This window comes from Aulonocara stuartgranti, assembly GCF_965226115.1.
Source record: "Aulonocara stuartgranti genome assembly, chromosome: 18".
Classification (NCBI taxonomy): Eukaryota; Metazoa; Chordata; class Actinopteri; order Cichliformes; family Cichlidae; genus Aulonocara; species Aulonocara stuartgranti.
This window is the reverse complement of record NC_138954.1, coordinates 5,576,753-5,602,774: the sequence shown is the minus strand read 5'-3', so window position 1 is coordinate 5,602,774 and position 26,022 is coordinate 5,576,753. Positions and strand designations below refer to the sequence as shown.

At 40.5% G+C, this 26,022-nt stretch overlaps 1 protein-coding gene across 7 annotated transcripts in view; it reads left to right on the top strand.

Moving 5' to 3' along the window:
* The first annotated feature begins 414 nt into the window (after positions 1 to 414).
* Positions 415 to 26,022, top strand: part of LOC309694493 (solute carrier organic anion transporter family member 5A1-like) — a 51,275-nt gene continuing 25,667 nt past the window's right edge. For 4 of the 7 annotated variants that reach the window (XR_014272888.1, XR_014272889.1, XR_014272890.1 and 1 more), the window contains exons 1-3: positions 777 to 2,831; positions 22,915 to 23,047; positions 24,413 to 24,630. Coding sequence is in view for 3 of the 7 variants with exons in the window: in XM_082514622.1 (XP_082370748.1) it covers positions 1,868 to 2,831; positions 22,915 to 23,047; positions 24,413 to 24,630 (1,315 nt within the window). In the remaining 4 variants the exon portion in view is untranslated. Of the gene's footprint in view, positions 550 to 776; positions 2,832 to 22,914; positions 23,048 to 24,412; positions 24,631 to 26,022 lie in introns of those variants that run through there. The other 3 variants (XM_082514622.1, XM_082514621.1, XM_082514623.1) reach the window with 3 other exon arrangements.

Here is a 26,022-nt window from a genome sequence, read left to right as displayed (position 1 = left end):
AGGCTTAATTTAATATTTATATATTGGTCACATACTCAAGTATTGGCCTCACTGACTGATACCTGTGGAAATTTGTTTCAGCCTCTGACCTAATAACTCGAAATTTCGTCTAACCTTTGCTTGGCTTTTTTACTCTCACACAGAGGGGTGTTCTTTGCTCTTTACATCTGCTATCTTTGACAAAGAAAGATTTGAAACAGTTTAGCTTATCTTTTGATTTGACACTACAGTATGAATAAATAACAAACAAATAAACAAACTCGGATGCATCGGCTACTGGCCAAACTGGTATTTTAAATACCTGCAATTCCTCAAAATGAATCTCCAAAGTTCCCTTGCTTTAATGGGCGATCGCCCCCTTTTTTTCTGACGCTTTTATTTTATTTTGAAAACACTTTTCCGGTATTTTCTCCACTAATTTGCTACATGATATTTTGGATGTGGAATATTTTAACAAGGGCGTTGCTTGAATGACTCTTCACTACCAGCCCTTGAGTATTATTTAGTGGAAGTTGGACACGAAGGTCTGAATGATGTCTCATCTTTACCGTATGTCAGGTTAATGAAAGACAATCGTTATTGTTACGGGTTGTTAGCCGCTAGCTGTATGGCCGCGAGCCATGGTTCTTTTCAAAATAAAACATTTTAATCTTCCACACATTATATTGTAAACCCTACATTAAAAAGAACAACAAACAAAAAACAAAACAAACAAACAGTAAAATTGTGATAATTCCGACGGCCTTTCTTCTAATTTGCTAATTTTGCTGTTAGGAATTTATTGTGTTTGTGTTAAGCAGACCGAATTTAATATTAAATATCGCAGATTCAGTCACATGTTCAAGAGTGATTATATATAGAGGCACGTGAATATACACAGAAAACGTTTTTTAGATGTAATATACAGTTAATGGGATTCCGGTTTTTTGTTTTATTTATTTTTGCAATATTTGAAGCCGTGTGGAGATAATTGTGAAAACATGCATTGGTCAGGAAAGTTACTACAAGCTATATTATCTTAAATAGTCTAGAAAGCCCGAAATGGCCATTACTGTTCACAGTTATGATGTTGTGTGTCTTGGGAGTTTTGTCACTAAAATAGTAGCTTTTATTTTGAAGTGTTTCCTGGATTGAACCTGGTTGTTTTCAAAACAGCGACAGACAGCAGCCGAGCAGCACTGCAGTGAGCTGCAGCTCTGTCTCTGCTCGCTGTCTTTGGTTCTCCTCGACGACTTCTCCCCGTTTCCCTGATTTTTATTCGTTCATGTTCCTCCCCAGGAATTTGCACCGAAAGATAATCCCTAAATGCCAGCCCCCCTCGCCCGCTGGGAGGACAGCTGGTGCGCTGATAACATTGGAGTCGGGGTTGCCCTTGACTTGGGCAGGAGTTAGGAGGAGCAGGGGACGACGATCATGCAACCTGATGAAAGAACTGACATTATTGCGGCTGTGTGATCTGCATCGGCAGGGCTGTCAGGGATGCTCTGTGAATTAATGTCATCCCTGCTCCCGACCCAGGAGCACCAGCGTCCTGCTGAAGCAAGCATCTGCAGGGAGCCCTGGCCCCGGAGCTCCGCTGGCCGAGCAGAGGAGGCCTGAGCGGTCTCCACCTCCGGATTATGGTGGATGGTGGCAGAAGGCAAGTGTGCATGACAAGATAAACAAACCCAGAGCTGTCTGCTGTCCTGCAGCAGAGATACAGTAGAGGCTGTGAGCGTGCTTGTCATTGTTGCTTTTTTTGGTCTCTTTGTGGGAGTAGGTGTTCCTATTAATAATAGATGTGATGGCCAGCAGCCCCTGAACTGTAAATGTGTTCTTTGACTGGGCCGGCTTCTTTTTTTGAACCTCTAAAGAAAATTGACTGAAAATGATGGCTGACCACGAGGAAGCAGAGCTGTCCGAGTCCCTTCAGAAGGAGGACGGGTTTTCCAGCGAGGTGGAGGATCCAGGTACGAACTTCAAATCTAAAAGTTTGCCTGTTTTAAGCGAAGCTGCACCTCAGGAGAAAACCTTACTGGCGAGCTCAGTGCGGATGTCCATAACGGCCGAGGAGAGCACAGAGTTCATCCAGAACCCGCCCAACACTGAGTCGTTCCAGGCCGAGTCCCCAACGAGAGCAAACTACCCGCCAAAGCCAGGGAAGTCGGCGCTGAATAGGCCGGCCTCGTACATGGAGAACACGGAGATCCGAAGGAGTAAACACATGGCTAGGAGGAAGCCCCCGGGGTTTTTCGCAGCCAGGCTAGCTCAGATTCGTCTGCCCAGTCGGAAGCACCTTGGCGTCATCTTGCAGGACTCTCGCTGCTTCCTGTTCTGCATGTGCTACCTGACGTTCATCCAGTCGCTCATGGTGTCTGGCTACCTCAGCAGCGTCATCACCACCATAGAGAAAAGGTACAGCTTGAGGAGCTCAGAGTCTGGCCTGCTCGTCAGCTGTTTCGACATCGGGAGCCTCCTGGTGGTCGTCTTCATCAGCTACTTTGGTGGGCGGGGCCAGAGGCCTCGCTGGCTGGCAGTGGGGGGCATTTTCATCGCTGTGGGTGCTGCCCTATTCTCCTTACCTCATTTCATCTCCCCGCCCTACCAGATCCAGGAGGTCAACTCATCTTCGGCCAACGAGGGCCTGTGCATGAATAGCAATGCCAGCAGCAGGGATCGCGTTGACATCACTTCCTGTCCCAGAGACCAGGAGGGCAACGAGCACAACCTGTACGTGGCGCTGTTCGTCATCGCTCAGATCCTGGTAGGCATGGGGTCCACGCCCATCTACACGCTGGGGCCCACCTACCTGGACGACAATGTGAAGAAGGAGAATGCCTCGCTGTATCTAGGTAAGAGTTTGGGGGAATGTTTGGTTAGTTTTCCTGCCCACCTTAAATATGGAGCAGTTCTGCTGGGATTTGTACATGCATCCACCACCAGCATGGAGGCCAGTAGCAGCACAGTGGTGAATTGGGCATCACTGGCTCACAGCAAGACAGCGCTGTGACACTTTTGCATGTTGTGTTTGCATTTTGCTCTGGCAGATCTGACAAAACTACAGACACTATGAAAGATGGAAGTAGCCACCATGGTTACTAACCAGACTTCCACTGGTTTGTGAAGTCCCACTATGAAGCCTCAAGTTGAGCATCATTTCACTGTAAAAACACCCACCTTTTCCCTATGAATGCACCCACGATTATCCTCTAGAGACTCTTAGAATGACTAAAATTTCCAAATTGGGCTTGATGTTTATTCAGTGTGACCTTAGATGAGTAACTGAGTCCATAAACTCATCAGGACAGAGTTTAGAGAGGGCAGGTTGGAAGGTTGTTCTCCTATTAACTTCTATACAACTAGAAGTCCAGCTGTTGGCCCCTACTGGCTATTAGGAAGAACGCAGGTTTAAGTTTAAGGCACTTCCGCGCTGGCTTCACCTTTAAGATCCATGTTTTATACTGCCTGTGCTCACCACTCAGCAGCCGTACTGGCCGCGTCCAAAGTTTTAATCAAGTTTTAAATTAAGAAAGTCCATTTGAAATTATGTTAATTTAAAATAAATTAATAAAAAAATGTGAACTGAATGAATCTGGAGTTTTAGAGAAGTGTAAAATTAAAGGGAATTAAGGTACTGAAAGGCAAAAATAATACTATTATTAGAAAGCAGTAGTTTGTTTTATCTTAATCATCTGGTTTTAATAATAATTGGAAGCCAAAGTTAAAATTGAAATCAGGTTAAAAGCTTTGGTTGTCAACATTTTATTTGTACTACACATGCAAAGCTACGCACCATGACGGCTTCGTTCATGGCTGTGTTAAAGTTCAGTGACTTTGGCTCCTCCCACAGGAGATCTGAACAGATATTACCATTAGAAAGACTGTAAGTACATTTACCTACATGTTTATTGTAAATGGTGTTCACCAGCAGTGCAATAACACAACTAGCCCACATGTTTTACTAGTTTGGCTGATGATTGGCTCTTTTTAGAGGCAGTGGTGGGACAACCGCCATCTGGAGCCATTATGGAGTCCTCCCAAAAACTTCTATTAGTGATTCTTTGAGTTCCATGTCTCTCTCTTATACAGTGTTTAGTAGAAGCACTTGAATCTCCATTGGGAACAAACTGGAAGCCAGAGAAAAACAACTCATTGCTTATGTTTTTATTTCGATGAGTCCCTGGATTTTTTTCTAGAGAAGAAAATGATGGAGTCACAATAGAAATGAAATACAATAAAACAGGCAATAACTAACCTCACCTGATTAATGCTGGGAAAAACTGAAATGTCTAAATGCTTTGCAACCCTTTGTAAAGTAAAAAAAGAAAAATTATACATTGTGTATTGTGTGTTTTCTAATGGTTTAATACATTACTTACTGTGTGAAGAAACCTCCAAAAACAAATGAAAATCCAATTTATATGACACAGAGAAAGCTATGAGGTTTGTAAACACATCCGGTTTATTAAACTCAACGACTAAAAATGTTACAGTATAGTTGATCTCAGCACTGCACTGAAAACCTACGAAGCACAAGGTAGTTGACTTTAAGAGCAGATGCTACGACACAGACATATAATTAGTGTCAATTTTGCTTATTGCTCTTTGTTTATCTATAAAATGGTTGAAAGAGCTAGTAAGTAATATCCGTGTTGTGTCTTTTGTCCAAGCAAATGCCTCAAAGTTAACAGAAGTTTACATTCATACACGATCAAGAAAAGTGATCGACTAAAGGATTAAATAGCCTGAAGAATGGCTAGTTACATGTTGGTTTGTTAGGTTATGTGTGTTTTATATGCTTCTTTTCCTCCAGTCATTACAATCCAGTGTAACAGCTGTGAGTTCACTGTGGCTGCAGCTGCTTCTCCACACTGATGAAGGACTCTTACAGCCTCTTTAAAACCTATAGCTGTGAAGCTTTTGTTTTTATTTTATTTATTATCATTTTAAGTTGTTGATCTTTGCCACGTCTTTCTTGTGAAAAGCAATCAGTCCTCCCACCTGACTCCCTCACAATGAGCTGATGTATTTTAAATTTAGAGTAACTTTATTTGTTAAATTTATGCAATTTTAGCTTCATATTATGAGAACTTTATGAATTATGTTCCTTCACATGTGGTGAATCAACCATTTCCCTATATTTTTGAAACCCTCACAACTTTGTAAGTGTGGCAGAGAACCACATAAAAACACATTTAAGCTAAAAGTAAAAAGAGCTGTCAAAAACTGCAAGAAAAGCAGTTTTATAGTCTAAATCCAAATTCATCTAAATCTCATGTTTGTTCAGATTTGATCAATATCGTGGGATAGATCATAGTTTCAACAGAGGAACAGACACAAGCTTTCATAGCCTGGATGTCAGATCTGTTTTCTGATATTTCACCAAAGAAAACTTAAAAAAGTTCAGTTTAGGTCAATTTTCCCAGCTTGTATCTGGTCAGAACCATTGTGGCATCGGAAAGGTCTCTCCTTTTTGACATCAAGCTTATCTTCTAGTAATTTCTTCTATCATAACAGGCCATCAGTAGGGTACGTAGTCCCTGTTAACTACATTCACTTTGGGTTAGCTGACTATAACTACAGCTTTGATTTCAGATAATAGCTATAAAGAAACCTCTTTTTAGAGGTTTCTTTATAGTTCTTTATAACTCATTGGCTGCAGCTTATATTTAAAAAAAGGCTTAAAACTACAAACTCCAAGGATGGTGAAACATTGAGGCGGTGAAGAATAATAACAGTGTCTTTTAAGCTAGCCCGCTGGTTAGTTTAAGGCAATACAAAACATTCAGTTTGTGAGCCCTGGCTTAAAAATGCTTCTCACATGTTGAAGGTGTTTAATTATTATTTTTCTTTTTAAATTGGTTTTAAATTTTAAATTAAAAGACAATATCCAGTCTTATGGGAAAGCACAGCTGGATCTGCATCTGGCTGCAGGGATTTTATTGAGTGAAGAGCATTAGTGTGGTCCAGCAGTTGTTGGGTGATGATTGGCCTTTTGCTTCATCCCAAAAGTGTTAGATTGGGGAGGAGAAAGACCAGTTAAGCTCATAAAACTAAAACTATTTTTATATTTAATTACCTGCTCTGTGACTCTACTGAGCCGCAGACTTGGTCCAGAGAGTTCTGCAGCCAAATGGGTTAAGTGACCCCCCCTGTTTTCACATGCTTCCCCAGAAGTTCTCGCTCCAGCAGCCTCAAACAAGGTAAAGCCTAATTAAACCGCCAAATGAGAGCTGAGTTATGAAAGGAGTAGGGGGGTGGAGGGAAGCTCTTATGTGCATTCCTGTTATTTGGTGGTGGGGGCAAAAAAAAGAGAGCCTCTGTACCCGAGTCTTGGGTACAGCCTGAGCTCTGTGTTCTTTTGAGCTAAAATGGAGAGGCTTTGACGCATCCATTTTCTTAACCACTTGTACAATTCAGGGTCACAGAGACTAGCAGCCTTTCCCGGCTGTCACAGGTCAAGGCAGGGTAAACCCTGGATGGGTCGCAGGGCCAACACAGAGAGGCAGTCAACCTTTTACGCCTGTAATGTCTTTGGACTGTGGGAGAATGCTGAGTACCTGGACAAGGAGAACCCACACAGCGACATGGAGAACATGCAAACTCCAGAAAGGCCCCAGGCGAACGGAAGGTTCAAACCAAGAACCTTGTTGCTGTGAGACAACAGTGCTAACCACTACTCCACCGTGCCAGCAGCATTTGGTGCTGGGAAGGGGAAATTTAAGTCAGGGAGAAAAGTGAATTTCAAAGTAAATCAGAGGTCTCATACGATCCATAATATTCTTATTAAAATATAAATATGTCTGTATTTTAAAATATAGATACATTATTGTTATTATTTTCTCTTTTTGAGTAGGTATATGTACAAAAATCTAACAAAACAAAAACAAAAAAACGTTACCCACATTCTCCTCTAACTGAATCGGGTTTGTCCGGCAGGACCCAGTTGACCAGTAACCGTTGGCATTCCTTTGTGGTGGCTTAAAGAAAGCATTTGTTCACAGCAGCGAGCAATGGCTGGATGTGACAGAGCAATGCAGAGCAGGGCAGAGGATCCTCAGTGAGCAGGAGGTTGGCTGCAGAAACACAGTGATGTGGTCGGCTGGGTTAATGGCAGCTGACAGCTCCTTCAGTTACAGGAATGAGGACATGGGCTGTTTAAAAACAAATTGTCTTGTTTTCAGTCCTAATGGTGAATGTTGTGTGTAGGTTTACATTACCATCACCTGATATTATGTAAGTAAGATGCTGTGTTACTGGGAGACAGAATCAGAATGTTTTTGCTCCTGCAAAATCTTGACTTCTACTGGTTTTGCTTCAGTGTTTGATTTGCAGATTGATAGCATGTCTGCGTCAGTATGCTGAAATCTTGGACACTGCGAATCCTCCCAGTCATCAGTTTTATTATATCACTGGATTTCTCTCATAAGTTGCAACCAGTTCACCTCGCAGTTCCCAATGAACGCACAGCAGAAGGAATGGGAAGAGACTGCAGTGTTTTTCAAGCTTTGTAACAGTGGTCAGCACATGCACAGATTAATTTACCTGTTAACAGTTCCTTTAATCTGTTAATTTCTCAACATGTAAACACAGGAACAATGAAAGGTTGCTGTTGCTACACAGTAATGGTTAAAAGCAGTATTTTTCTTTTGTTTTAAATGCAGTCCAGGCTTTTTTAAATATCACATGCAGTCAGTTTGAGGCTTTGTTTGAAGGTTTGGCTCTCTGCCTCTCTCTTGCATGAGTTGGGATCTACTCTGCGTCTGATATTGACCATGGAGAGTGAGCACAAAGGGTTGACTGTACTCGGATAGGCTCTTACGGTGCTTAGCCTACTTAGGTTATTATATTAGTGACATGAGATGAGTGGAGACAGATGATATCTTTGCTGAATCGGAAGCCATACTGTGAATTCAGCTATCCAAATAGACCACAGCTGCGTTTATCTGGGCTGAAGATCTAACTCTGCAGACACAATTTGAACTGAAATCAATCTGTGACACATGACAAATTATTTTCCCGATTCAGGGCGTCACTTAGTTTCTCAGGGCTCTTAATGGTAATAAAAGGCCACTGGGAGGGAGTTTTAAACTGGAGTTTCTAGTAAATCTTAAGTCCGACTGGCATGCCCATTGGAAACTGGGCCAACTCGCAGCAGCACAATGCATCGTTTTCTTTGAGTGTGGCCCTGACTTGTAAAAGGAAAAAAAAAGAAAGGTCTTTCTGGGACAAAGATGGGCTTTCGCAAAAGTAATTTGTTATTTAGAGAGCTTTAGAACAGCTGGGTGTTTATAAGACTGCTATTATCACTGCTCACAATAACAGTACTTCTTGTTCAAGTACATGCTTTTAAAGATGGACTTCAAAGAGGAAGCTGGTGTGTAATGATTGTACTGGGGCTCTCGCAGCTCGAGGTCAGCACCTTCAGCCTGGACTCCTGGGCCAAAGGTGAAGGAAAAGTGAAAGGCCTGATAAGTAGCCGGTAGACCTTTCACCTTAGAATTTAATAAAGCTTAAAATCCATCCCAGAACACACAAGGCTTTCATTTAAGAGGATAACACCATTCATACTCTAAAACCTCTGGTGTGTAGCTTGTTCATGAGCATTTTCAAGCTGACTGATGAGTGATAAGGTGATGCATCTGAACTGAGACGAGGTAAAGACAGGGGAGGTCCTTGTTTTTGAACATTTATCAAGATGCTTAACTGTCTGCTGTAAACACACATTCTGGTCCGTATTGGCCCTTCTTTGTGTTAGCCTACATATGAGATCACGCCCAAAGGCAATAACAGACGGCCATTAGAATAATTCAGGACAATATTGCTTTGTAACCCCAATAAGAGGCGCTCTGTTTGGTTGCCATGCGAGGCAGAGGGCCACGCTGCAGCCACTCGAAATTTTAATGTGCCAGCTCAGAGACGCAATGTGGTCCTCGCCGGGTGTAACGCTGCTGCCATGTTTGGTAACGAATTACGTTAGCGCTCCATGAATATGACCTCAGACCTGTCGCCTCGCAATTTTTTTAAAACATTTTTTTATTTTTTTAGGGGGACAAGTAAAATCAGTGTTATTTACGATCATGAACTGCCAGTGTGACGGTCTAATTGGATTTAAGTTGACAGCAGATTAAATCACTTATTTTTGGCTAGACTTTGGTGCATCCACACCACAGGAGACAGATTTCTGTGTCTGAGTCTGCATACACCTGCGTACACTGAATTGTCTCGGGATCAGGATTCGTTTGTGATATTATCTTAAAACCTTTGGGAAATATCTCTGTTTTTTGTTATGTCTTGTTGTTGTGTAATTTAAAGCTGTGATATGAGGAGTCCAGCTTTACAGTGTCTGGCAGTGGGGAAAAAAACAGTCGAAAGCATATCTGGATCGAAAGCAGATGTAATTCACCTCTGGTAAAATTTCATCCAAATCCTTCCGTAACTTTTCAGGTTATCCTGCTAACAAACAAATAAACAGAAAAACAGGGGGTATAGCAAATATGATACAAATTAAAACTAGAAAATGTTTTAAAAGTTCAATAAACACTATTTTTTTTTTTATTCTAATTTTCTGGCAATTATTTTTTCGTTCAGGGTTTACAGGGTTATCACCATGACACGTGTTGAAGCTTCCTTCTAAGTTTTCTTATTACTCAGAGATCAAGCATAAAAAACTATCATGGCAGGTTTGTACAGTCTTAATGCTGTAAGGGCCTCTTCAAAAGTATTCACTCAAGATATATAGGCAATAAAAGAAAGATCTAAAAGTAAAACAAGGGAAAAAAATAGTCAAACAAAAAATAGAAATAAGTTGATACATCAGGACTGTATGTAAGACTGCATTTAACTGTTTACTCTGTCTCAATAAACAGGTAAATAAAATAAAAAATGGTATCAGTCATTACAGTGACGCTACATACAATATGAATGTGACATTTCCAGTTTTTAGCTTTGGACGATGTGATATTTGGGCTGCGAATTACATAATAAAGCAACCATAAAGTGTCTTAGTGAAGTGTAACCAGATCAGCCCCGGTCAGATCAATCCCACAAGTATAAATATGTTTTATCACAGGATAAATGTGATCACTCAGAACAACTTTGTATTGATCTGTAGTGCAGCTTCCCTCTAAGAGAGCACAAACGGTGCCAACCAGACGCCCTCACCTCCACTGCACAACAGAGTCACCTGAGCCCCTCACTGTTTGTCGTCAGCTTTATATGTGGTGCGTAAACACTGCTTCCTCACAGTGAGGTGCCAGTCAGGACAAATGATGAGAAACAACGTAAACAACATTTTACAATAACTGTTGAAATTAGCTACCGTGCCTTATTTAGCCTGGTTCTTCCCATCGGCATGATCTGCATTTGTCACAGTAAGTGGTGAAGTTGTTGTTAAGGTGGAAGTGATTCAGAAATATTAAACTAGGCCACCACGAGTTGTGGTGGTTACCCATTGAACAGAATAAGCTACATGTTTAGATACTGTGATCCATTTAGTGCTTTGAGGTATTAACTTTACTTTACACTGAGTCTGTACGTCTAAATAAAAAAAAAAAAAGGATGATTATTGCGCTCTTTGATTATACCTGAAAGTGTTTACAACATAGAGAAGAGAAGAATGTTGCGCTTTCTGCTTGGCCTGTAAATCAAAGAATTAACGAGCCAGCAGTTCATCTTGAAACTGCTGTGAGTTACTTTTCTGTCAGCCAATTGATTCTTTCTTTGAAAAATCGTCAAGCTCCAGGAAAAAGCAACCTGTAAAGTGAAGGCATGAAACCCTCATGCTGTCACAGCTTGAAAACACTCGGATTTCTAACAAAACTGTTTTGCTTTTGTTTTTCCTTTGAGGAGCATCAGATGTTCTTGCAAGCCGCTTCAGCAGCGTTTCACTCTCCAGATTTGAGCCGCACGTGACACGAGGGTGGGTTATGTTTCTGGGTTTGTGTTCTCAAATATTGATCTGGTCAGCAGCAGAGACAACGTGGGAGGAAGGATTTGGTGTTATTTACCTCTGAGGGCTTTCTTTCTTTCTCTTTTTAAGTAAGAGAGGAGCAAGGTGCTTAAGCAAACAGGCAAAACAGGCAGGGTTAGCAGTTCAACACTATGCTGTTATATACCATAGACACTCATGGTGTTGGGTAATAAATGGTATTCACTGCTGTATAAATCTGTTTATCCTACTTGAGTTGTGTTTGCAGCTTAGATCAGACCAGGTGTTGTACAACACGGGGCCACATTTGGCCCTAAGTTTGTTCCTGACCGGCGCGTGTGAGGCCAATGAGAAGCTGGGATTGAAACATAAATAAATATACATCATGGAGCTCTTGATAACCCCAATCGTTGATAAACTACACTTAGACTTTGTCAGTTTGGTGTATTTTATTTTGAAGGTGACTGCTACTTTTAAAGACTTTTTTAGAAATATGTGTAAATGGAGACAATGCAGCTTCACTGGTACTGTTGATGTTGATACGAGGTGTGACTTTGCCAGCCCTGAAAGGGCTCCGCTCACTATAAAATAAACGATTGAGACAGCATGTAGAGTTTTAAACAAGACATTAACTTCTAAATATGTATTTACTGAAGTCGGAGGTAAATCCTGGTGCTTAGTTTTTGGAGAGCAGATAGTTTTGTTTCAGGATTACAGTTTGAATCGCCGTTATGGGGCTGAACACACAGAGATACAAGAAAAAAAAAAAAATTTGAGGAGGTAGACCTCTCAAGGTGAACGTAACAAGACAAATCGAGGAACAATCTGGAAATAAAAGTGCAGGAAATGTGAAAAATAAAAAAACGAGCAGTCACTCGCGTGGACACGGTTCACCTTGTGTGGATGTAAAGGTTAGATTTAAAGTAAACTCAGAGGCAGGTGCATTTGAAAGTCAGTTACTTTACTGCAGCTTTTGAGATTCATCTCATCCTCGCCTCTACACTTCTTATGAAGCGATGACAGGAAATGTGCATTACTGACTTCTTTTAAGCCTTTGTAGGGCTTTTTTCTTGGTTCTTTACAATTCCTTATAAGCCCGAGTAAAGGCCTGCAGCTGGAGCTCCTCGAGCAGGAATCGGCTTCAATGCTCTGATTTAAATCACACTTCAATAACAAAAGCGTCTAAAAAGTTTTGTTCCTGCCCGTTTGTCTGCTGTAGCTGAAAAGCTGCTGTCGATGTGTTAAGGGAATGGCTCATATATAGGTCAGGAAGAAATTCATGTGGCTGATGCTATTATTTTACCACTTTGGTGTCAGGCTGTTCTCTCGGCTCAGGTCTGGTTTCCTGCTGTTGTGTTGCAGTGGAATTAAAAGATCATCACTGGGGGTTTGCGTTAATACCAGGCTGCAGTTTACTCTCTTTTTGTTTTAATGCAGAGGTAGTGCACTAAAAACAGACTGACCGTCGGGGATTAACAGCAAAAACCACAAACCAGTTGGTGTGCTAAAACTGTGTGTGTGTGTCTGTCGGTCATTTTCTAAAACGTAACAGGTTTTCTTGTCAGCAATTTTAAAACGGTTTAATTAAATCTTTGACTGAAAGTTCTGTTATTTCACAGAGGGGAACTCCACTTTCCTGTACTAAGATTTCCAGAGTTAGAGAGTGGATATGTTGGTATTTAATGATCCACTCTGGGATCCAGGTGCTGTCCTTCCTCACTTTAATATTTTAAAAGATTTGAAGCCAGTAGACCGCTAATGCTGTAAATCCCAGTCACGCAGCCTGTCAACTTTACTTAAAATTCTAGTGGACTTCCCAATATTTCATAAAGCCCAGGTTACACTGCCTGTTTATCTCATCTGCCCCAGAAACTTTGTAGCTTTGCACAACCATAGACTAAGTATAGTTAACCTGGGAATCTCTGCTTCCAAGCTGTTCTACTCTAATGCATGATTTCATTAAAATACTAGCACAACGGTAATCTTTACTCAAATCCTGTTTTTTCTTTTAAAAAGTATTATTTTGGGTTATTGGAAATGCATCAATTTTAATGCTAAAGTGGATTTTAATGGCTTTTTCTGATTCTGAGGCTCTGTAGTTTCTGGAAAAGTGTGTTAGAGAGGTGTGGTCATAATTTAATCAGCATAAAGGCACACTTGCAGACTTCAACACAAACAAATGCACAAAATCAGAAGTGTTTTGTGTTAACACTTTTAAAACCCTTTAACTTCCCCGTGAAGAAGTCTTTTATATAATAACTGCTTCCTCTCAGGGGATAAATGACCACATCGCTGGTTCTTTTACATATTTTTGTCCCTTGATGACTGACTAACTACTTCTTCTGTGCACTGGTCATTGTTTATTTAGAATGAATTATGAAGGCTAACTCCCCAACAGTTGGAAATTGGTTTTGAGATTTCATTTCAGTAAACGTGTTAGCGCTCCACCCAGCTTTTTACCTGCAAGCAGTCAAAGCTTGCTCAAAAATTACCCACACTGCAAATGCAAAACAGTAAACCTTCAGTTCAGATAATGATAATAAAGTCAGTGCAGTAATAGAGTTTGCAAAATGATTTATTTGATGCTGCTCTAAATCTGTTACAAAAGAAATCGGGTATTTCATGCAATGGCACAAACGACCATAGACCTTTAATGGGTTACACCATTCATTTGATTCCATACTAATGTTATTATGTCTTCTGTCCTGATTTCTTGTACAAATTTGAAATGTGCAGATATTTTATTTTGATAAACAAATATAAATGAACCACTTGGGCCTGTTTTAAACCGTACGCTGTTATGTGAACAAGCTTCTTTAGTGCATAGAGAACTATTGCAATGGAGAATGAAATGAAGTGATAGGGGTAACCTGGCCTCTCATGCTTCAGCTTTTTTAAGTCTGTCTCTGGAAAGCGGCGCGATATTTGGAACTGTGATATTAAAGCTTTGACACATCTGTGGTTTTAGTACTTGTGATTGTTGAGCTGCAGTGCAGTGTGATGGCCAGGTCAGTGAGGAGCGAGTGAAACGCTGACGAACATGAGGATCAGAACACGTGCTGAGGTGAAACACGCAGGAAGCCTCCTCACAGATTTCATGGAGGCAGGGAGTCTGACGTTAGCGCTTACGTCCCGCCGGGAAGTTGTAACCAGACCTTGCTGTGTCAGCAGGTTACTATGACAACGCTATCATACCATAACATTTCATCGCGCTCCCTCCTCCTCCTCCTCGTCTTGGCCTCAGCGCTGTCCGTCCGCCAGCCTGTCTAGCGTACCGCTACACCGCTTGCCTCCTCACCCAGCTTTTACTAATCCTGTCGTGTGCAGCTGCACTGTTGTACACCATGATTAAATCATACCATCAACAGGCAAACATTAAATGAAACTTGGCAACTCCAGTCCTGATTTATGCCTCTGATTTATCTGAGTAGACTGAAGGCTCACAAGCTTGTGCCTGCTGACTGAGCTCCGTGTCTTTCTGAATCTCATGATGTTTTTTTTAAACATTAATTTCAAAATTACATTTATTATGAGCATTTTGCAAGCTCTGAGCTTTTTCTCTAATGTACAGCTGCCATAAATCTCTTTCACGGCCCTGCTGTGAGTGTGTGTTGCTGCCCCAGCAGGTCCAGACTAGTGTAATCAGTGTAGCAGGGAGTCGAACTACATATGCAGACTCTGTACTTGATGCTGTAACACCTGAGAGCGCTCTCTGTGCTCATTATGCGTGATGTTGATGCAACTCTTTGGCTGCAGCAGTATTACAGCACATTAGGGTATTGTTACAGAGTAATCTGCAGTTATCAACACACGAGTGAGTGACATGATGAAGGATGAGCAGGAAGGAAAGATGGATAATTAGCTACCTGCTCACTGCAACAGCTGATGCTGGCGCCACTGAAACATGACTCACAGTGCAGTTCAGATTGTGTCTCAAACCAGATCCAACCAGATCAGACTGCTTGGCTGCTTCTACCTGTTGTGTAACAAGCAGCATATTGAGGCTCTCTATGTAAGTCCGGCACACTGTCAAGGATCAGGGTATTATATTTATGTCTCAGAGACATCTCAGACTACATGGTGTACAGCTGAAGCTGATGAGGAGGACGAGGCCTCTGTGTGTGTGAGAGAGACTGGTTTGGTTGGTCTGCCTGTTCATTAGCAGTGTTACTCTAAGAGTTACAGAGGTTTGCGGAAAATTTTGCCAGAGGTGGGGCTTAGACAAACCCAGAATCTGGATCTTATCCAGATGTGGATACTGGGACTTTTGAAGGATTGTTTATTGTGATATTGGACAAAACTGAACTTTCTGCCTCATTTTCTAGGAATGCACCCATGCAACTCTTTTTGATAGGATAGATTTATGTTGGCTTTGGGTATCTGCTGGTGCAAGGTACCGATCCGAAGCCAGGGTTAAATGAATAAGCTGAGAGGCATTGTTTGATGTGTAAGGAAACATCAGGATTGACTTAAACATTGATTGTGTGACTTTTAAAGTAAATTATAACAAATTCATCCACTATTAAGTATTAGTAAGGTATTAGCAAGTGCTCAATTCAACATTTATACACATTACTCCTCCTTAATCCGCGTCATTTGTAAATATACACATATGTTTATCCATCTGTTACCGATACACGATGTACAGCTTATCACTGCTAGTTGAATTCATAATCATAATCACTATCACTATAATATATCTGTATTTATCTAATTTATGTATAAATGACCTACTAAGGAGAAATAATGCTATATAAATTATTAATTAAGCACTTGCTAATACCTTGCTAATGCTTAATAGTGTGACATTATTTTAAAGTGCTACCAAAAATTTTCATGTAATTTATTTGCACTTGTCTCGTCCCAGCCTACTGCAGGGGTGTCAAACATAAGGCCTGGGTGCCGAAGTCGGCCGTGGCGAAGCCTCGAATCAAGCCCACTGGATTTTCCTTCATACTACGCCAACATAATTAACTAACACCAATCAAATCACAGGAAAGTTCCTGTTTTTCAGCTATTAGCGAGTCCACAATAAATTTTAAAAAATGAATGTTTTAATTACAGGTCAGTGTGTGCAATGAACTGTCACAACATTTTCTGTAATTTTACACATTTATCATGTAGTTTCACTGGTCCGGCCTACTTCAGATCAAAGTTGGCTGTATGTGGTCCATCCTGTATCAGTCTAGATTACAGTAGCACATAATGTGAAGTGAAATTAAGTTGCAGTGAACAAACATCCTAGCTTCTGCTTGCTGTAACACCTCTGTGTCTGAGCATAACAAGAATGAACGTAAACAAGTGCGCAGTAGAGAAATAAAAGTGTCGTCATATCAAAGCTTTCAGTCTTTTGACTTTCTTGACCGCATTTTGCTGTTAGGTTAAAATTAAATTTTGCAAACATAAAAGAAAAGCTGTAGCAGTAACTGTGAAGTACTTCCAAATTGGTCACTCTTTGCTTTTAGCCTCCTCCATATAATGTGCTAGCTTTTACTGCTGAACTGCTGCCAACGCATGGCATTACAAATCAGTCTGTTGTCACGGATACCCAGTCCAGCTTTTTTCGTAGCCGGGGTTGGACCGACATCTGTCTGTTTGTTCTGTCTTCCTCCCCTCACCCCAAGCTGTTGAAGCAGACGGCTCCCGCAGCCTGTTCTGCTGGAGGTTACTTCCTGTCAAAAGGGAGTTTTTCCTTCCCACTGTCGCCAAAGCGCCAGAGGTTATATGGGGATTTCTCTGTTGCGTTATTGTCGGGTCAACCTTACAATATAAAGCACCTTGAGGCAACTGCTGTTGTGATTTTTCGCTGTTTAAATAAAATTGAATTGAATTGTGGAATTAAGAAAAAACTGCGAGTCGTCTACTTTACAAACCACTTCATCCAAATAGCCTTTTGGATCCAGTCACTCAATTCAAGCATGGTGTGGAGAGAAGTTTCACCCTCAGCTGAGGTCCATGAGTTATACTGAGACTGCCCAAATTGTCACCTGGCATTTGGACATGTAAAATGAGGCATGCATGTTCGACATATTAGTGTTTGTAACTCATCTGGCCAAAGATTCAGTGAATTTATACTGTGACCAAGTGAGGCGAAGTGTCCATTTGTCAGTCCATATTTCACAATAATCCACGCTCCTGTAGTTTTGGAAAGCAAAATAACAATCACCTCGTGGGTCTACAAGTTGTGGTCAGGGTTAAGGTTATATTTGTTATTTTATGAGCATTTTTATCACTACTACTTGGTCAGATTTTAATAAAACTTGCACACAATGATCACTTCTTGGGTCTTAACCCAACTCACATGTCTTGCTTTACCGGCATTGACCTGTGAACTATGATGGATCAGGAGGCGGATAAGCTGCTATGTCACTGACGTTTGTGGGTATTTCTTAGGATGACTTATGCATAGTGTTTTATGTTTATTTTATTTAAAAGGGGTAATGTACAGTTATTTAATTAACATCAGCACTTATGTTAATATGTGAGATTTTTAACTGCAGGTTGATGCAATTTATGTAACAACATAAAAGAAAAGGCAAGCATACAGAAGGATCTATGCAGAGATGAAACCCCGAAGTATCTGAATGATAAAACAAAGACACAACCATTAAACAAGTCCATCACCCCCACTGCAAAAACATAACATATATTTATAACAGGGTGGTGTTAATGGGACTGCACAGTGTTAACCGGTCTGAGGTTATAGATCATAAAGGTGTTATGCAGACTTCAGATTTAGGATGATTTTCATTCCCAGGGTTTATTCTACCTTAACATTGATCATTGGAACGCTGAGGCCAAAGATGGTTTCCCTCCATCAGCACAAACACTGCTGCCTCGACAGCAGCAGGTTGGTGTGCACTCTGCTCTCCTTCTGCTTCCTCTCTCTTTGCATCCTGTCTCCTGTCTGGTTTTATTTCATCTTTCTTTTTCCTTTTCTCTGAAAGCCTCTTTATGACAAACCATATGTGTGCAGGGTACATAGTTGAAGTAAATGTGACAGAAAGCATGGTTTGTGTGGCTTGCACATTCATCTGTTGGATTTTTTGTGTTTGACCTATTTCTTTAACCACTGAAAAAAGTGCACACTGGCTCCTTTGAGCATTTGCAACCTGCTTATAAACCACTTTTAACAAATAAAGCACATTACTGTTGCTTAATTAACTGGAAGGACTCACAAAGACCTTCGCCAAGCTTCTAGACTTATCTTGCAATTTTAAAGACCGCAATCCAGATCCACACCAAAATTTAAGGTGGACCTATAATGCTAATTTCCAGCTCCATATTTTTAATGGCTTTTTTCTTGTGCTCCACCTTATTTTAAAAAAATTGTAATACTGCAGACGGACAAACAAGCACAGACATAATTCCTTTCACTTATGCTCCACCTCCGTGAGGTGCAGTGTCCTGGGTTCATACCAGGGCAGGGCTCTTCTGCGCACTCCTCTAGGTGCTCTGGTTTCTTCCATCACTGAAACATTAATTCTCCTTTCATTGCACTGGTTTATAGCTGGAGTTGGCTGTATTGGCTGCATACTGCTCCTAATATTTCGGATGGCTTAAATGGAGAGAATGAATTTTCCTATGGGCTTTCAGAGGCATCTTAATCTTCTCTTCAAAGCGTTTCTTTTGTTTATAAAAGTGGTTAATCTAGCAAAATTCTTAATATCACTAGAACACATGATTGAGAGGCTTTTAGAAAAGTTTTTGTTGCTTAATGGTTATGTATTAAGATTTGACTTCCAGTCTACGTTGGAAATAAAGAGCAGCAAAGAAAAGCCATCATCCTTCTGGTCCCTGACTACTTTATCATAAAATTTTAATGAAGGTCTCACATCTGCGCTGTCACAGTCTGTCTTTCTTTGTATGATTCATCATCTTCTTTTCAGTTTTTTGTTATTTTTCTCACTTTCTTTCTGGCTCCTCATATCTCAGCTGGGCCCGTTTGCCTGACCTATGACCGGCGGCGTGCTCGTCTCTTATCCCTCTGAAGACAGTCACGTTACTGCATCACGTTGTGTAACACGGCAACCTGCCAGCCGAGGGTTTTCCCTCTTCTTTTGCTTTGTAAGGGATTATCCACAGCTCCCCTCGTAAGGCCTGAGCCCTCAATCCCATCACTCTGTTTCATCATCCCAGAGTCTGGCTCTCTTAGTCAGATGATGTAATAATCGAGTGGAAGGATGGCATGGAGAGACAGACATTGTGGTTCTGTCAAGATGCTCTGCAGATGAGTAACTGCAGTGCTCACGTTGCTGCCGGCATTTCTGGAATGTGTTGATTTGATTGGGAAACGCTCCCTAAATGAGGAATGTGTGCTGAATCTTTTCATTTTGCTGAGTGTTTGGGGGTTTTGAGAAATCAGGCAGGCAGGTACATATTGATCAGTTTTCAAAATGTAGCCGAGGGAATTATTATACTGTTATTTTTATTTGAAGTAACTGTTAACCTTGTCAGAAAATCAACATAGTATAGATGAGCAGCATACTGCTGTATTTATAACGGGTGAGCTGAAAGCCTCTGAGAAGATCAGATACATCACGTGAATTATTGGCTATGGGAATGAGACTTTAAAAAATTACACATAAATCTGGATTATCAGCAGTCAGTTTTTATTATTGAAAATGTTTCTGTTGAATAAAGTGTTTTAAAAAATAATAATTAATACCATATCCAAATGTTGTCATTATAGTTCAAGGAAATTTGCGATACTAATATTTATGACGATATAGAAAAAAATACTGAACAAGTTTCAGTAATGAGGGGCATTTTTCAACGAGCTGCTGTCAGTGATGACACACTACCGAAATTGAATTGCGAGTTTACTGAAACAGGGTGCCAGCAGCAGCATTGTAACACAGCACGAGTCAAATGGAAGTACAGGTGGTGTTTTCCCTGGAAATTTTAAGGAGACGTATAAAATAACAGCTTAACATGTTTCTTTTATAATAAGCAAAGTAACATAACTTTGTAACTCATCAAGAACCGAGCAATATGGTCATATTAAAAGTTTACTTGTATTTTCTTGCTAGTGTGCTGTATAAGTCCTGCTTTTCTTCCATGTAACACATCAGTCATTTCCACCCATTTGCTCTTCTCTCTTGGCTCTTGCTGTCAGACATGCCGAGGCTAGGAAACACAAACACATGGTGTTACTATAGCAGTGATATCACAATATGACACACGTCACATAAAAATATTCACAGGTATTATCACATACGATACGATATGGCACAGCTATAGTCATTACACTTTAGCTAGTCTTGGCGGTTTATCAAGACATTTAACTACTTTTTAACTGTTTTTCCAACCCATTGAATTGAGTTTTGTTTTTCCCAAAAAGATCTAGCAAAAAAGAAGAACTAAATCTCTGGGTAGTGACCTACTGCTTTGTAACTCAGCTGAGGAACAGCTCTCTCTGTGCCCTGTTTGTTGTGTGACTGAGCAGCAATGCTTCAGTGACAGAGAGCAGCAGTGCAGCGTGAGAGGGGAAAAAACACTGAAAAAGTTATGCACACCGGTCATCTATCGAGCCATCCTCTTAATTGCTTATCCATCTTAGTGCCATTAGGGGTGCTGGAGCCTATCCTTACTCAGCAATTACTCTAAGGGTCTCAGTAACAGTGGGCTGTAATTACCCACTGGGGAAAAAACACATATTTGCAAGAATCAACCACAACGACGCTACAAAATTCATGATTTCAAGTTAAACTTGGTCAGTCCTGTGAAGAGCTACTGCAGAAGTGTTCTGTATTTAGGAAGATCAAATTATTTCTTTATTAATTAACAAGTATCGACAACTACACACTTCAGCATATGATCAAAAACGTAACATCACTGTAAGAGTGGCAAGTTGTTTGATTTGCACTATTTATAATAAGGCTTTTAAACCTTCATATAGTACATTGAAGTAAAAGCATGCTACATAAGTGAAAGTTAAGTGCATCTTGTTAAGTGTTAGTTTGGCAGTTTAACAAAAAAAAAAATCAAAAAGTGTCATTATGGACATCTCAGATTCTTTAAAAGAAGGTTAAAAGAACAGGAACACAACATTTACAACTGTGTTAAGAGACAAACATCTCAGTTTTAGTGTCATTCCTGTGCCCCGTGCAGCGTACTGTTTGTATTTAGATTGACTGAGTCACTTCTAGGCCACAAACACAGTGGAAACCATGTTACGTGTTCACAAGCACTAATATAACTGAAATAATCATCACAGGACTAAATTAGTGATTTGAAGTTAAACATGAACAGTGCCTTTTCACTTGGCTTTCCAGACATGTTCCAAAAACATCTCAATTATTCTACGAAACGAGTATCCACAAAAAAAGGACAGATAACAAAGTATAAGCAAGTAAACTAAGCGCTCATACTTGTTGGTCAAAGTTTGTATCATTTGCTGCTGATTACTAGCAAAAATGTAAAAGACAGATGTCAGAAGATATATGTCGTGTTCGCTTAACAACAGTAAACAATAAAAAAAATAGAAACAAAAAAAAAACAAAACTAAAGTGAAGTTAACAGTTTAAGCCATCACTGACGGAAACCCAGTGCTCCCAGTATTTCCCAGGACTCCCAGGACAGTTTTGGTTCAGATAATTTTCAGGTTCCTCCAGTGCCTGGCCCAGCTTTGAGTTCTTAAGTGCTTTCAACTCCAGCCAAGGAATTAAAGATTTTAATTCCCTCTAATTGGAGAAATCTTATTCGCAGCTTCAGCAGCCACCTGATTGCACAGTCATATGATCTGCACACATGACACACACACACGACCTTTTGTAAATGGCTAGATTAGTTCTAGTGTTGCATAAGGCCTGCAGTTTGACAAATGTCATTGAGTTCAGTGTAATGGTGTAACTTTGACACAGAAGCTAAACAAAATGCAGTCTGCTGTAATTGTACCGGTTGTTCTCAATGCTAATGGAGTAGTCAGCATTCTGAGCTGTGATAATCTACCTCACTATTGTTCAGCATTTATTAGCTTTAAGTTCAACCTCGGGTTTTTACTTTCAGCCATGATGGCAGAGCAGTGCCCACTAATGCAAAGCTCACTCTTTTTCAGTTCAGCCCTCGTACCTGTCCATTTTCAGTGAAATGTTTTTTGTTTGTTAAGCCCCTTAACACTGACCTATGAGTCATTGCAGCATAAAAATGGCTCCTATCACAAGGGATGAACCAGTGTTCTAGTCACACATAATTGACAACTTCACAAAAAAACATTTTAAATGGTATTTTTTAGGCCCTTCTTTATAGATTAAAAAAAAAGTAATGTGTATGTAGTGGTATGTCCACCTTTTTATACAATCTATGGATAGATGGTTGCTTTTTCAGCATTCATTACAAAATGAAATCCATTCATAGTACTCACAGTATTAAATCATTCCTCTGTCAATTATAGGTACTTGAAAAAGTTTAGGATTTATTGAGGGGCAGCAGATGAACTCTGGGACATGTGCTGCAGTAAAACTAGTCTAGTGGCACTGCTGGAAAAGGGAAGTGTCTGACAAAGAATCGAATTTAGCCGTTTCCTAACCTGCCACCATCCCATCAGTCTTGGGATCCTGGTTGTAGCTAATGTCGTGTCGTGTGCTGCCTCCTTCAGTTTTCTCACTTAATACATACAAAAATAGTGCAAATTTGTGACTTCTTCCTGCTTTGTGCTACTTGTGAGAGAGAGGAACTACAAAATATCCAACCAGGTTTTCTCAAACACGTGCACAGTTCATGTTTTAGCTCAGTTTTGGTCACATTAAAAAACTTCCAAAGCACCAGACAGCACACAGTCGAAGATGGGAGCTTTTGATGGCCTTCAAAAGAGATTGAGACCAAAACAAAGCAGAAAAGATGCATGAATGTTGGAGTTGATTTATCTGAACTGACTCCAGTGAGATGACGAGGCTGCTTTGTGTCTGCTGGATGTTGTTCAACTCTAAAAGTAGTTTTGATATTCGGCCAAAACTTGCACACATTTAAAGTTCGAGCTCTCTGCTTCTCTCTGTTCCTTTCAGCCATCATGTACGTGATGGGAGCGCTGGGCCCAGCAGCTGGCTACCTGCTGGGTGGAGTCCTCATCGGCTTTTACGTGGACCCCAAGACTGTTGTCAACATCGACCAGAGTGATCCCCGCTTCATTGGAAACTGGTGAGAAGAGTCTGCCATGAGCCCATCGAAATGTAAAATATGTGTGTATGTTGAAGTTGGTGGGTTTTTTTATATAAATTTCCATTAAAGCAAATACACTCTGTGAGTATCACTACTATTACCAACACAGTAAGTTAACCATTTGTGTCTTCAGTGTGATTCACTGGGTTTAGTGCTGAAGCTCACAAACGGGGCACTGAAGAGTATCCTTCGAGTTTTTATCCCCAGTTTCTCAGAGTGTTAGTGGTAAATAAACTGTATTACTTAAGTTTCAGTTCATTAACACAGTACAGTTCAGTAGTATCTTTCTTGGTGAAAGTGCTAGAAACACACTTTAGTTGGTACCTGGGGTGGATTCTAAGTTAACCCTTTGGTGATATTCAATGGCTCTGCCTCGGAGACGAGCAGGATTATGCATCTAGATGCCTTTTTCAAAAATTTAATAAAAAGTTAAATTGTTTTGAGGTTCCATTTTGACCAATACTTTCCTCCTTTTCTCCAAATATAGCCAAATTAACGTGGCTGGTGAATGCTGCGCCGACTAAAAATGGAAACCAGAGAGTAAATACAGATTATAAATGTACATGTATGCTACAATTTAATACTTATGTCCACCAATTACAGAGTCGATCATTTATTTGCTGTATGTGACTCTAACAGTGTCGCATTCTTCCTGGTACAGGCTGTACTGCGGGAATATCTTGTTCTCACGGCTTCCCCGTACTGTGGGTGCAGAGATGCAACGAGACCAACGTAGCTGTGAGCGCATCTGTGATTAAATGAGTCGCAGGACGGACACACTTGGGCGGCTCTGTATGATAGACTGGGGCAGTAATAACAGACAGAGTGTACTTCACTCAACACCAAATAATAGGACTCTGTTAAAGTCTGGAGGGGTAGAATACACTTTGTCCCTGTTCGTCTCTGTGTTAAATGTGTGAGAAGAGAAGGAAACCTCTCCCAACACGGTCGCATCTGAAAACAAACTCCGGGTTTGAATCCTTCCAAACCAAGATGTGTTTGGTCCTTAGGTCACGTTTTCGCACATATCATCCATCTGAAAATCTGTTGTTGTGTGTGAGATGTGGTTAGTCATCTATTTAGAGCTCTCACTGATGCCTTCCTCTGACTGACAGCATAATCAGTGACTCACAAGCTAACAGCCACGAGCTTTCTACATGAATTATAGGTGATGATAGCAGGAAGATGATGGTGTACCAGTTTATGTGCATATTAATGAGGCACATGAGATAATACCAAGTCTGAGGTTGACTCTTTGGTAGCAAAAGGAGTAAAAACGGACTCAGAATTTAATAAAAACATGTGTTTTTAATATTTTACTTCAATAATCTCTGGGCTGTGTAGGTGGAGCGGGTTCCTGCTGTGCGCCATAGCCATGCTGCTGGTCATCTTCCCCATGTTCACCTTCCCCAAGAAACTGCCGCCCCGACACAAGAAGAAGAAGAGGAGGAAAAAGCTGAGTCTGGACGACCTGTCCAGTGACGACGACGTCCTCAAGGAGAAGAGCAACAACAAGACCCAGACGGTCACTTCGTCCATGGGCTTTGGCAAGGACATCAAAGGTACTGGAAAATCGATGATGTCAACTATTAGAGGAGTGTTTCCCAGAACTATGAGGGTGTGGGCTGTTTAAATATAACTCTTTAGTTCAATTTATTGACCTTAAAAGACGAGTTCAGACGGTCTTTCAAGTCTAATGAATGCAGAATCCAAGTCAGCCTCCTGTAATTGAATAACAGAGTAGAGGCTTATCGTGTAACTGCAGCTACCAGAGAAGAGAATAAAGCAGGAAGATTTCTACTATTAAGAGCCGTTTCTGAGAAATATGTTACCCTAAAAATCAGTTTGGGGCCACAAAACATATTTCAGCATTATAATGATTATTCACAGCTTATTGAGTATAAATAACCCTGTGAGCATGTCAGTAATTCATATCGTATACCACATGTTTCTACTCTGCAATCCACAAACTTTTTATTTTCATTAAAGTAACATTGGGGGTTTTTTTGCATTTAGGAAACGTGACTAAACTAAAGACTTTGTCAGTTTTATTATGAAACAGTTGTGACGTAGAGAGAAACAAAAACACCTGTTAGCATTTTTAGGCCTGCTTTGAAACAAAGTAGCTGTAACGCTAAGATGTCCCCTGTGAGTCCCAATTAACCACGTTAAAATTGTCCCAATTTAATAATTAGTAACAGGAACAGGATAATTAGGAGTAATTTTGACTGAAAGCATACTGCTAAGCCAGCAGTGTTGGTGGTCAAAGCAAACATGTAGATGTAGTTATATCACTGTTAAATTCTGACTTTCCTCCTTGACTTTCATTCTTTTGGATTTGGAATCTGTAGCTAGTCAGCAAAATTAAGAGAATAAGTAACCGGATGATACATGGAGGCAATGACACGCAAAATATTACAACTTTTTTTCCAGTACACAACAGTATCCAAAACAATAAATGATGAAATACTTTCCTTAATCACGATCATCTAGTTTTCTTTCAAAGCCACGCGGTTCCACTGAGAATGGGCTAAAGAGCTTCAGTTTCGAGACGCCCGGGTTAAAGCAATAGCTACACTTTTAGTATAGAGAATAACTTCTACAATAGGATTTTAAAATAGGATGGGTACAGAGTAGAAAGATATAAAACCATCAGTTATATATCTCAGCACGCACAGCAACAAGTGAGGCAACAACGGATGGTTTAGAGCCGATCGTTGTCCACAAAAGTCCTGTTTTTGTTTCGTGTTGACCCCGCTGAAAGCCACAAGTAGTATGTGGTGATTTCATTGCTTCGACATTTGTTGCTGGAGCTTTAATCTCTTCAGGATTGCAACTAAATAAAAATATACTTTTTGCTACATCGCGGTAGCATCTTTGATGATTTAAGCAGACTTCGGTGTTGCTCAGGCAGCTCCTCCTGAAAAGGTTTGACAGCAAAGTCAAGAGAACGT